The sequence below is a fragment of the Anastrepha obliqua genome, chromosome 2, assembly GCF_027943255.1.
Source record: "Anastrepha obliqua isolate idAnaObli1 chromosome 2, idAnaObli1_1.0, whole genome shotgun sequence".
Classification (NCBI taxonomy): Eukaryota; Metazoa; Arthropoda; class Insecta; order Diptera; family Tephritidae; genus Anastrepha; species Anastrepha obliqua.
In genome coordinates, this window is record NC_072893.1 from 61,224,193 (window position 1) to 61,237,852 (window position 13,660).

The window sequence follows — 13,660 nt, forward strand, 5'->3', positions numbered from 1 at the left end:
ACATATGATGCTTCTACATTCACCACTGCAAACAACCTATCCAGTTCCAAATAAGATCAAAAGACTCTCTTTTCAAATCTCTCTAAATTATATTAATAAAAGAAAATTGAAATTGAAATTACATTTATTAGTACTTAACAATTTTTTATAAATATCTATGATAATAAATTTAATTTCTTGTATTCATCTACATATATATACTAGGTTTTTCAATCAATTTTGCAGTTCGATAAGAAAAGCACAATTTTATGATTTGAAATATACTTTATTATTCAGTATAGTCTACCTGAACGTCAATACGCATGATTTTTTTAGGTCTAGAAACAGATGAAAGTCGCAAGTGGCCCAATTCTGGTGAATATGTTGGATGCTCCAACAATTCGAACTTTAATAAGGTTTAATTATTTTACCAATTTGCAAGTAATCCACCAACAAAACTCCCTTCCCTGAATGCGGCACCCATTAAGTACACAGCTTTCGAAACCCAATACTTCAGTCAAAATATCTCTTGCCCTATCTAGAGTTGTCTAGAGCTTCCTATATTTTTCGCATTAGATTTTTGGTGTTGTTTCTGTTTTTGGACGTCGTTTATGTGGATCGTCTTCAAGGCTAGATGCACCTAGATGTTGTTTTAGAAGAAAACATGTAAGAATTGAGATTATTTTAGATTGCACTATTTTTATTCAAACTAGCAATTAAATGTGAAAAGTGGCATCATTTAAATGTCCACCATGAGCACGTCTACGGGTTATAGGTAAAATCCACCAAACAGTCGATTCACGAATGCAACACTTTGCGCTACAACAACAATATTTTCAACAGATCGAGAGAGGTACTTTTGAAAGACCCTTTATTGAAAATCATTAAATAGCGGATGAGATAGGCTAACCTTTTCACTGGTAGAACTTATACTGATTGCTTGGACGGTGTTCTTTGTGTCTCCAGCCACACATATGTATCCATCAAGCACTTAAAAGTTCATAAGTTCACACATCACTACAACGGTCGCGTGCTTATAAATACTATATTTATGTATAATCTTATCTTAATCTTATATAAAACTAAAAGTTACTCATTTTAAAAAACAAAAATGAGAAGGTATATGTCTGCACACATATTTGCCAAATTTCTTCGAAGTCACATCTACCTCAAGTTGCTTGTTTGTATATATAATATTAACTCAGAGTAAATTTGTGAAATTCATTATACACAATTTTCTGCGTTCGTGCGTTTTGTCACGATAATTTGGCGCAGTTAACAGAACGCCGTTCTCAATGAGTTTATAATTTTCTAAGATTATTCAAGAACACCTATTAGCAATGAATATTAACATGACCCTGCACTCGGTCTATTGCCTTCTTCAAATTTTTCTTACATATATACATTTATGTATATATTTTTATTTTTTATTCGTTGTGTATTAGTACCAGCTTTTTTCCCATTGTGATTATTTTGATTTTTTTTGTTTTTAATTTACGATTGTTTTTGGTTATGGCGCCCACAATATTTCAAAGCCTATTAAATGCGCGTCTATTATCACGAAATATGTGTAAAGGATTTTCAGTTGACTGGCGCCAGCTGTGTTGGAAGGTCAGGGATTGTAGAATTCAAGCAAAGAAAAAAAACAAGAAAAGCAGAAAAAAGGTATAATTTATTAATTTTTATGTATAAAAGTAATATATGTGTTTACGAAGAACTTCTCATTAAAAGGTGTACATGTTTATTTAGACAAAATATCTGCCAATCCTCTGAGGCGGCTTATGCTTCTTAATAATGTTAAATACTTGTTTAAAAAGATAATATGGCATTTTATTCAGCAAAATCATTTGCTGCATAGAAGGGCAATCTCCGTTCCGGTCATGGCCTCTAAGACCCTCGCTGATGTGATGGCCTATATTTTATATATCTCCTCCTTTTGACTGTCCTTCAGGATTGCATTAATTATTAAATACTGAATTGTACATTTTGGCGTTATTATGAGCTTAGCCCATCCCTTGAAAACGATCCAAAATAAGCAGCAGTTTTATAGTAGTTGGGCTTTAGAGCTTGCTTGGTGAGCTTAAGATCATTACACTCAAGTGAGTACCTGGTGCTTCCAATAACTCTAGGAGTTTGAGGTTGGCACCACCATCGGAGAAGGAATATGTGGGATCTTTATCAGCCATAGTGGACGGTTGGACGTGTTTTAGAATGCATAGGCTTTCATCATAACGTAATGGTGGTCACAGGCATTTACTGATGCTCTCTGATTTTCCCTGTCCCAATCTGAAAATTGTTTCAATAGTGCTAGTCACCTGTCACCGTGTTCGGCAAGATTAAAAAAAAACAGGTCTTTTTTCATTTTTTTAATTTGCTCGTACTAGGATGTTCTCTTTGTTCGCTCTTTCGATAACGGTTTATAGTGCAATTTTCTGACAAATATTTATGTGGTACATTTTAACCCATTAAATAACTATTTTATGACAAGAGACAAAAATACCCATCTATTAAAGAGTTAGACGGTTAGAATAGTTCTCAAAAATGTTTCCTGTTGCACTTCCCGTAGCACTGCTGAATCACTTGTCTCAAATGTAAGGTCCACATATTTTACTTTGCCGGTTACCATAAGAACGCGCAAAAGGGTGGCTTAAAAATTGCGTTGATTCTTGAAATTCTTTTTTTTTGGCTGATGATGTTGGGTGTTTTCTTCGATATAAAAAAAGTTTCGAGCTTTCGCTATAAAGAAAAAATTCATAAGGCCACTTGCAAAATAAATTGTGAAAAATCAACGCGAGTTTTGAGCCACTTTAAACCTGCACTTTATTTTACCAAAATTCCATGGGTTATAAATGAACGAATGAATCAAAATGAAGTATGCACTTCGACGCCACGTTTTTTCGTACCCTCTATTCATTACAGTGCCTCTTCTAATGGTTATGGTTAATGGTTGTAAAGGGTTAAGGTATGGCCCTTTAGCACTGCGACCATATTGATCTATTGTGCACCCTATGCTGTCTATTGACTGTTAAGTATGCTTAGGAATTGTACCAGCTCCTTCTGAGGGAGTGATTGAAACCTTTTCCTTCTATGCGTCAACCCCGGACATTCGATAATGAGATGTTCTATAGACTCCTCATCTTCGCAGCAGAATCTGAGGGTGCTGGTGTTAGTTATGCCTAATTTATGTAAGTGTTTGTTGCAGGTGAAGTGACCCGTGAGGGCGCCTGTGAGAGTGCGAATGCTCTTTTTGTTTAACGTGAGGGCCATGTTAGCTCTTTTAGCGTTGAAACTTAGGAACTTTTTGGAGTGTTTAAGACCCTCTACATTGTTCCAATGCTGATCCAATGCCTCTTCTAAACTCAGCCCTAAACCTAAGATGAAGTTGGGCTGAGCGTATGCACTTTTCATCTGGCCACACCCGGCCGAAATTTTTAATCGTTTTCTCGCATAGCATCCTATACAAAAAGATGGTGTGTGCAATGGCTGCGCAATCTGCAATGACCTGTGGGAATGCCATTGAGCATTCTCAGTTTGTTCTTAGCGAGGGTTATGAGTTGCCTGAACCTTTTTTGATTATTCCCCCAGTAAGAACTTCGTTTGCTGTATCCCATAGTTTGGTACCAGCTTACCCCTCGAAGCCTTAATGCTTCGCTTCTAAGTTCCTCTTTGATAGCGTATTGTCCCATAGCAAGGAAAGATGCGGGTCCTATTAATAACGAGGCCATCGTATACTTTGTTCCCAGTTATACTGCTATGTTCTAGGTTCCACACGAGGCGGATGCGCTCGATGTACTCAAAGCATAAGTTATAAGCACTTGATTTCAAAGCATGACAACGCCTTGATTACCGCCGAACTGTCGCTCAGAATGACAATTCGCTCATTCAATGTGCTATAAAAGCCGTATTCGAAAGTTTTCTAAACATTTTTTTTAAATGTATAAAATTTCGATTAAACTTATTTTCACAAAGTTTGAAGTTTGGACTTACATATATGATTTTTTGTGGTAAAATGAACTATAATTTAATAAAAAATTGTTAAAATTAAATAAAAAGCAAATGAATTGTCAAACCACGCCAATGAATTCCTGTTCCATAATTATGAAATGCACATGGCGAGGAGGGCGGCGTTTTAGGTTATCTGCGACATATAAGTACTTGTACTCGTAGGTGTCTATTTGCTGGCTACTATTACAGATATTATATACGTAGTTTATTTCGTTGAATTTCGTCTGAGAAATCCCTTATATCACTACGCCAATTGTATACACCACGTGCCGAACATAGAGGAACCGATATATTTACAAAATTTTAGCGAAATATTTATGTATATATAAAACTAATGTTCTAAGCATAATAGTTGTCATACCGTTGAGAGTAATGAAAATAAATTCAATTTAAGAAATGAAATAACACACATATACATATAGGTATGTATATGTATATATCTACGTACTTTCATTAAACTGTATATACATACATCTCAAATAAATTTTTTTATATAAGAATATTACATTCTTATTTTCTTTGAGAAGAATTAATTAAAATAAAAATAAGTAAACGAAAGTAAATTCAAGCAAAGAGTTGACGTATGTGGTTAGTCCTGTCCTTAGCAAAATAATTTCAATTGTAAGAGCATAAGCTGGGTACATATGTAAGTATGTACATATGTGTGTGTATTGTGCAGCAAATAATGCTTGGGACATTAGGTATAAATGCATACATGCACGAATATATTTATTAGAAGGGAGATAAGTACAAAATTTTAGAATTTTAGCATGGGCAAAAATTATTTGAAAATTTTGAGTCAAAATACATAAAAATACTATATTTATTTTTGTGTCAATTCATGTATTTGGATTATGTTTTTTAAGACAATGTTCCGCTATTATGGCGAAGTTATTGCTAAGAATATTTTTATTATTATTATTATCGGACCTCTAACGTGGTCTACTGTGCTTGCCCGCTAGCCAATAATTGGAGGCCCCTTACCTATGAACGTTTATCGGTCACTGGACGATCGGCACACACGCGGAAAAACTAGGGTTACCATTTAACCCCCATTGCAGAAGCTGTGGGGACTTTTAAGAGAAGGAGACTGTTGAGCACTTTCTCTGTAAATGTCCGGGCTTGGCAGCTAGGCGATTAAGATCACTGGGTGCTCCTTTCTTTGACAGTCTGGGGCAGTGCGCCAGACTAAATCCCACAATCTTCTCCATTATATCATGGTTGGCTGCAGATATCTGCCTGTTAGAGGTCTCAAAATGATATCAAAACGGCGCTTTAGCGCTACTTGAGTAGTGCCAGAATATCACTTCAACTATTTTACCTACCTACTTACATATGAATTTGAGCACCGAAATTTTCAAAATTTCATCAAAACCCTTAACGAGAATTTTTAGAATTTTTCTGAGAATGCATTTTTATATAATAGCATATGGAATTTTAGTATAATAAAGTGCAAACTTCAAGTGACTACAAAAACCCGTTGATTTTTGACAATTGCTTGCTGACGGTACTAGGTTTTTCATCCATATAAAATAATTCGAGCATTTGCTTTGTATGAAAAAAGGCATGACACCTCAGTGGAAAAAAATTGTTAGAAGCCAAGATTATTTTTTAGTCACTCTAAATTTGTCTTTTGTTATTCTAAAATATTATAAACTATAAAACTGCGAACCTAGAAACATTTTAAGAGTTCTATGGCGTGTGAAATCATAATGCAAGAAAAAGTTCCTAGTTTTGCACAGCGAATTATGAGTAATCGAACCTTTATCCATTAAAAGCCAAAAAGTCAATTTTATATTTATTTAGAGATACGTTTTATATATCCACTGGATTTATAATTTATAAAATATAACATTATACAGTCTATGTCAGAAAAAAAAACGTTTTTTTTCTTGTAACTTCAAGATATATTTCGCTCTGCATTTTGCTGCGTAATAGTCCCACTTAAGGGCTATGACGCCAGTGCTAACTGAGGTTAGTGTCGTTCAAAACTTTCCCGTAAACGCATCCAAATAAAAATGAGTGAGAAGTACGCGAAGCGTTTCGACGCGGTATTTTTATGCACGCATTCGAAAGGGCCGAAATTATCTTACGCCAGATCGTCAAAACCACTACTCTCAAGAAACACTACTGAGAAACAACAAAACAGGAAAATGGCGTCGCAGTAATGAACTGGCCTTTCTAGTCCTCAGACGCCAACCCCATTGTAAATGTGTGGGGAATTATGAAAACGCATCTTGTTGAAAAGATAGTCCACGATTTAAAGCAACTTGTGAGTCAAGTTCGCAAAATCTGGTCCTCTTTGTCGACAAGCTACGCAGAAAAGCGTCAAAGCATGCTGAGAAGATGTCAGGATAAACTCGACAACTATGGAGATTACACAGCTTATTGAGTAATTGCGACTCGTAGTTTTGTACATACTTTTATGTTATTTACTAATTTATGTTGTGTTATTTTAAATATATATCTTTTATACTTCATGAATAATCGCGGTTCCTTTTTTCTGACACATACTGTACACATATTTTAGAAAAACAAAAAAAATGTATGATATGCCTGTGTGACACAGCAGAAGAATTGGTTTAGATTTTACACAATATTCAATGTGAAAAGATTTTAAGCGGTGCGTTGCTTATATCCATTCCGTTCTACTCAACAAGCAACGGCTTCTTCCCCCTTTGAGCTTTAAATGCGTTGCACATGTTTTGTAAACAACACTCTGGCACTTTGCACCGCAGCTAGTTTCGTGCGAGAACGCCTATAGGTGCATAGCTGAAGTTGGGTTACTAAAAGTTGTAATAAAATAAAATCATTAATTTTCTACACCTTCTTTGTGTATCGCGTGTCAGGTGACAGACTGTGCAAGTGGCGCCAAAGGAACAATAAATGCGAATTGAGTTTATATGAGAAAAGTGCATGGTATTATATGTACACATGTGGATATACAGAACGAATAGTAATCGAGATATATATGCATTTATATTATATGTATGCATATATTTCATACTATTGTACATTCGCACTATTTCCTATTTACACATGCAGACGTTTATATGGCGGTTAAACGCACTGGCTCTGAATGTCATGGCGTCTATTGCTTTTTAAAGCCGAAGGTCAAATATAATTGCTAACTAAACGCTGTGGGGCATTGAAATGCATTCAGCCAAGGTCATTCTCTACCTGGGTCACAGCTACTAAATTTGACATGAATGCAAATTTATAAGGCATTCAAAATCAGTAACCGCTTAGAGTATTTTTCGCATTCCCTTTATACACAAATCGCTTATTTGACAAAATAATTAATTTTTTTTTTGTAGTTATTCAAAAATAATTATAACAGTCGGCTCCATTATACTACTTTTCGCACTACACAAAAAAAAAAGAAAGGTATTGTAATAGAAAAAAAATTTGGTATTTAATAATTTGAAAGCAAAAAATATTTTGCACAAATAAATTTCAGATTTGCTTAGTTGATCATACTGTGAATGACCAAAAGGCTAATAGTTAGTTAAAAAGTTACCCGAAGGTCAAACTCGAGTACAAAAAGCGGCAAATTTTCATATACTCGTACACTATGAACGTATCTGATATAATCTTTAAAAGATACAAAGCTCAACATTTTCTGCTTGCCAGGAAACTTTAAAGAAAGTTGTTAGCCCAGTGGCTTGCAAGTATGAGGAGGAACTTAACTATTTCGGCAGAAATTTACAACAAAAACCGAGTTGAGATATGCACTATGAATCGCAAAAATATAAAACATAATTTTAGTTAAATTTTATTGTAGTTGTGTCACTTTTGAAGTAGATACCACCTTGATCCAAAAAATTTCCTCGAACATATTCATAAAACTCAAAATAAAAATTTATTCCTCAAAAGTGATATTATCGCATTCAAAATACGCCCCATCAACTGCAACGCACTAATGCCAGCGTTTGATCTAAATTTGCCCGAAAAATTTCTGGAGCTCTATTTACGGTATAACCATCAGAGTCGTCTTCAATTTTTCTATTATTTCCTTGCAACTGTTAAAACGCGCTTTTTTGACTCGGTAAAACTGAATCATATCAGGTGAATTCGATGGCTGTTGGATGGTATTCGTTTCGTTCTTGGTGAAAAATTCGCGGATAACGATAGGACTGCACGACGGTGGGTTATTATGGTGCAAAACCCACAAATTATTTTCCCACAAATCCTTTCTTTTTTGGTTAATTGTTTCACATTACCTTATGAGACGGTCCAAATAATAATCCTTCTACCAAAAATTCGAGGTTTATATTACTTGACTGACAACGACGTGGTTTTGTTGGTCTTGGTTCTTTGCGAAAATGGCATATGCGTTGGGAAAACTAGAGAAAGGTAAGGTGGACTTATACGCTAATATCCCAAACTTCGAAGGTATGGTGAGCTTAACTTCTAGCTAATACAATTGCTGATAGGTCATGATTGTTATCAGAATATTTACATCGTTTTGCTCTATGTGCGCCGCCTTTATGCCCAGTTTGTCAGGAAGAGGAAAATGCAAGGCTTTCGTTTTTGTATACCCACGATTTGCGGCTAGCAGATGTGACTCACTATGAGCAGATTCGGACTTCAAAGTATACGTAGAATGAGATTTTGTCAACAATCAGCGATATGCAATGCTTTAAAGTACGCAGAAGTGAGTGAAGCATCGTCTACGAGGTCAGCGGCAGGTAAACAGGCGATACCAGACAAAGAAACGGATTTTTAAGTCGGCGAGAGACAGATATGCTAGGCGGTGGACAGGCACAACTGGTGTGGTTTCTTCTTTCTGAAAAAAAAACGAAACTGTAGGAAATGTAAAGTAGATGGAACTTTTGGTGGAATGCATACGAAGAGTAACTGACGTAGAGCCAAGTGCTCAAATCAGTAAATCTGTGCTTAGACGGTAGTTAGGTGTAGTTCGGGTTAAGTACAACACTGGCCGGTAAAGGCTTTCGATGCTTGATCCTCGTAAGTATTTACCTATGGCCAATAGTTGGCTTATCCTGGCTTAGTAACACCGCTCAGTCCAAACTAAAAAATACAAGTATGTATTTAAGTCAAAAGTTTCAGTTCAACTGTAGTTAGGAGTAATAATTTCTGCCTCAAATTCAAATTTAATACTTTTGTCTAAATTTAAGTCAATAACACTGACCGACAAAACCAAACCTTTTTCAAAAGGGATGATGTGTAATGGTTAATTTTGTTAGTGGTGTTTGAAACAAATTAATGGTATACTTTTTCCTCCGCTATCACACACTGTTTTCGTCTGAGAAGACTACAACTAAAATTTTCAGTCAGCCACAAACGTTTAATATTTTTCCGATTTTTAAAAATAAGGGTCAAAATGACCCACACGGGTAAGCAATAGTGGGTAACAATTTTCCTTACAAATGTGCGTCAATAAATTGTAATATAGACCCCTAAAAATAATATTAATGGCAAATCTAATTTTATACGATGTTTTTTCAAATACAAGAAGGCGAAAAATTAGGCAGATTTATAATTTTTGTAAATGGCGTCGTACGTCAATCAGATTTGACATTTGTGAACTAAACATCTACCAAAACAGACAAGCAATGGAGTGCGCCAAGGTCAAATTAAAGATTTCCATCACTTAAAATATTTTTTTGTTTAGTAAAATATTTTTTCAGAAACAAAATTGGATGGTTAATTTGCGCCACCTTGTAATTTAAATCACCAATTTAACTAAAAAATTGACAAATCAAAACCAAAATTTTGACGTTTAGGAACAAAAGGGTGGGTAGTCCTATATTCAACTTCTACAGCTCCTCCTCTCTCGTAATTGCCATACCGTAATTTATTCTGGCCTTTTTTCGTTCCATATTGTCACATAGTGTTATGTACAATACATATCTATGTATATACCAAATTATATACATCCAAATTGTCATTTCATTTAATTATATATTTGTGACACAATTTTATAAATCAAATAAATTTTCAATTGCAGGGTCTGGAATATTTGTGTCGCCTTCAGGTCTACTAGTTCGTACTGGTTCCGTTGGTGTTAGCTTTATAATATGGCTGGCCTGTGGTTTGCTCTCGTTGTTGGGTAAGTAATCGCTACAATTATCGAAATAAAAATAAATACCGCAATAGTAATGGTATTAATAATAATAATAATAATAAATATAATAGCAACTTGCAATTGCCGCAGATGTTTATATTATGTGCCGACTTTTCGCAAATGATTTCAGACATTTTTATGTAAATATGTAGCTAATGATAAGTATGCACCCCTCGCAGGAAATGTAAACATCAACAACTCAAATTTCAATAACATTCTATTTGCTGAACAAAAAAAAACAAAAAAAAAGTACACAAACAATTTTAGTGATCAAATATATCGACTCTATGCGATATAACAAATATAACTCAGGAGCAGAATTTCAAATCAGAGGCTGGTTTTTCTGATAAGAGGAGGAGTTGATTTATCGTGAAGGTGAATCGACAGATTTATTAGGTGAAATTATATTGCCGTCAAATTTTTCCTCCAATAAGTCTACCCCACTCTGCGACATTTTGCGCCATCTGGTTGAAACCTTATCTCTTCCATTCAACAGGGGAACGAACGATATAGTAAGAAGTTATAGCCTAGACAAACGGCGGTGTTAATCGCGATTACCGGGGTAGTTAATTCTGATTAAAATTGTAGTGTGACATACGCTTGTTACCCGGGTTAGTGAACAGCTGATTTGCTTATTGGATAGTTTTGTCAGTAAAAAATGGGCCGCAGGCAACAAATTCGGGTTTTAGTTGCCTTGATACTAGAAAATAATTATTTATTTAAAAATATATTAAATTGCAATTTCTCAAACTGCTCCGAAATATCAAAACAATGTTAATGCAAACTAGCATTTCTATGGGCGAAATGGCAATTATTTTCAAAAGAGAAATTTTTGCCATCCGGAAAGTAGCGGAATGGATAATCGAGAGGAGATGGAGGGGGAAACAGATAGGATTTTTCAGTGATAGTCAGGCTGCACTGAAGGCCCTGAAGAACGCGTTACAAACCTCAAAGATTGTTCAAGAATGTGAGAAGAAGCTTAATTCTGTCGCTAGCCAGAGCAGGCTTGTACTTATATGAGTTCTAGAACACTCCGGTGTTCAAGGAAACGAAATTGCCGATGAATTGGTCAACCGTGGATCAGCGGTTCCCCCACAAGGGCCATAGCCAATAATCGGAATCAGTTTCGCAGGAATCAGGAATTGGATCAGCGATTATATATGCAATTTACCTAAAAAGCGATGGTCCAGTCTAGAACGCTGCAGAACTGCAAAGTGTTTTGGGACAAGTCCGAACTGAAAACTGTCAAACTTTCTACTAAAACTTGGATAGAAAGACGTTCGGTTGATGGTCGGTATTATTACAGGAGACATTCCATGGGATCAGCATATGACCACCATTGCAATCATTGAGGACCCAATGTGTCTGTCTTATTTGGAGGAGGCGGATAGCACTGAGCACTTACTCTGTGAGTATCCTGCCTTTGTTAGAGCAAGGCTAGGAATTTTGGGTAATATTCGTTCGCTCAAACTAGAGGATATTTACAGATTTGATAAAGAATCTGGAAAATTTTCACAGGACTAACTACCTTTGTCTCTGTCTCTATTCTTTCCTATCTCTTACTCTGGTACTTTTATCTTTTCCTCCTTGACTATCTACCATAGCCTCTTTCCAGAGTTCTAAGTACAATTGGCTTTTTAGCCTTTGTGTTTTAGGGGCCACCAAATCTCTTGGCGCTCCTTGGCTCGACCTATGCAAATTTCAATTTAAGCATTGCATTCAGCTTTTCTTGTTCTTCTCTTTAAAATTTTCATTATTTTTGAATCACCATAGATATTAACTGTCATTTTCCGGCAATGTTGCCATCAAAATTCCCCTTTCTCCTTTCGCTGAGTTCTAAATAAAAATAATATTTACTAGAATTAATAAAAATAAAAATAAATTATTAAAAAAGAAAATAAATGCCACTTGTGTATGAAAAATATCAGCGTGTCCTAATTAGTGCAAGATTTCACACTGCGATTTGAAAGATCTATCGTGCCCCCTTCAAGGACTCAGAGTATTTCTCGAAGCCCAATTTCCTCCATAAATTTTAGTATTTTTCTTATTTTATTGACTTTTATTAACTTCTCTGGCAAAAAATTTTTACCCAGGTGCTTGTGCCACTTATGCATCAGTGCTGGGCACGATGCCAGTACATGTCTGGCAGTTTTCTTTTTAACCCTACAGAATCTGCAAGTTCCATTGGAGTATATTCTCAAAGTAGTAGGATGATGATTCAATTTGCAATGCCCTGTTGGTATTCCTGTGAATAAAATAAAGAAAAGCGTTAGAAATTCGAAAAAATAAAATTCACTTACTTAAAAATGTTAATATTCTGCAAAAAAAAAGGAAACTAAAAGTGAATTTGTTGTATAAATAAAATAAATATAAATGAATATTAATTTAATTTAAGTAAAATAATGGCATAATTTTAGATAAAAATATAATTTCTTTTAAAAATTCATATTATTTTATTTTTGCGTTCATTACTTTTCAACGAACCTATAATATGGAATCGGATAATAATCGCACTAAAAATTCAAAGGAAACTCGTTGCTTGAGCTTATTTCGAATTAAATATCTACTTATCTTAAAGGAAGTGCTCTAACCCTTGGTTTTACCAATAACAAAAAAAAAAAAAAAAACAATATCCCCTGTTATTCGTTGAGAAAATTTATAATATAATCTATGTATAATTAAGAGATTACTTATTGCAATAAATAAATAGAAATTACTGAAATACCTACACAAATATTTATCAATATATGTATGTATAGCATGAATGGACTAATGTACCGAATACGTTTTTGCAATTTGGTAAACAAATTTAAATTTAAATATATATTTTTTTTTTCAAGTTCATTATAATGAGTATTAGAATGACTGAAGTTTGAACATTTGAAAGCTAGTACTTCTCAACCCTGATAAAAGTCAATAAGAAAATCTAACTTAAGCAAATAATACATACGTACATGCATATGTGTATGTGCGCAAGTTTATGAATTCATTTAAAATTTTTATCGATTTTTTATGAAGCTTAACGCGGCAAACGACCGAAACAACATTTTTACTTCTCCACCCACAATGAAATTTATTGCACTTGTTAAACAAAATACTCTCAAATGGCATTAAAATTTGCTACGCGTTGATTACTTTGTAGGTATTTAAAAAGTATAATATTTAATGTTTCGTCTCGCCTGCAAGCGCATTTCATTAGTTAATTTACTTACGTCGCATTTTATACAGCTATGTTGCACATGATTAACGTCTAAATCATTCCTAAAAAATTGCATACCATATATAAGTACATGTCTATTATATGAGTATGTGTCTATGGATGTAAGCTCAGTAGAGTAAATACTTACGTGCATATGTACTCGTACCTGTAGACCTGTGGATTCTATGTGATGCTTTTCGTTGGCAAATTGACAATAATTTCACTGTTGGCCGGGGTCGAACAATGTTACTGGCGTGCATCGATATATGTACATACGTACGCATGTATGTAAGTACACATATGTATGAACATACACATGCGCAAGCAAAAATGCATTCATGTGCATGTGTTTTGTTGCATATGGTTGTGGCGCCCATTTGTCAATT

The 13,660-nt window shown here is 34.7% G+C and overlaps 1 protein-coding gene across 3 annotated transcripts in view; it reads left to right on the forward strand.

Moving 5' to 3' along the window:
• Positions 1-13,660, forward strand: part of LOC129236855 (b(0,+)-type amino acid transporter 1) — a 103,366-nt gene that overhangs the window by 77,788 nt on the left and 11,918 nt on the right. For all 3 annotated transcript variants that reach the window (XR_008581722.1, XM_054871124.1, XM_054871123.1), the window contains exon 3: positions 9,959-10,060. Coding sequence is in view for 2 of the 3 variants with exons in the window: in XM_054871124.1 (XP_054727099.1) it covers positions 9,959-10,060 (102 nt within the window). In the remaining variant the exon portion in view is untranslated. The remainder of the gene's footprint in view (positions 1-9,958; positions 10,061-13,660) is intronic.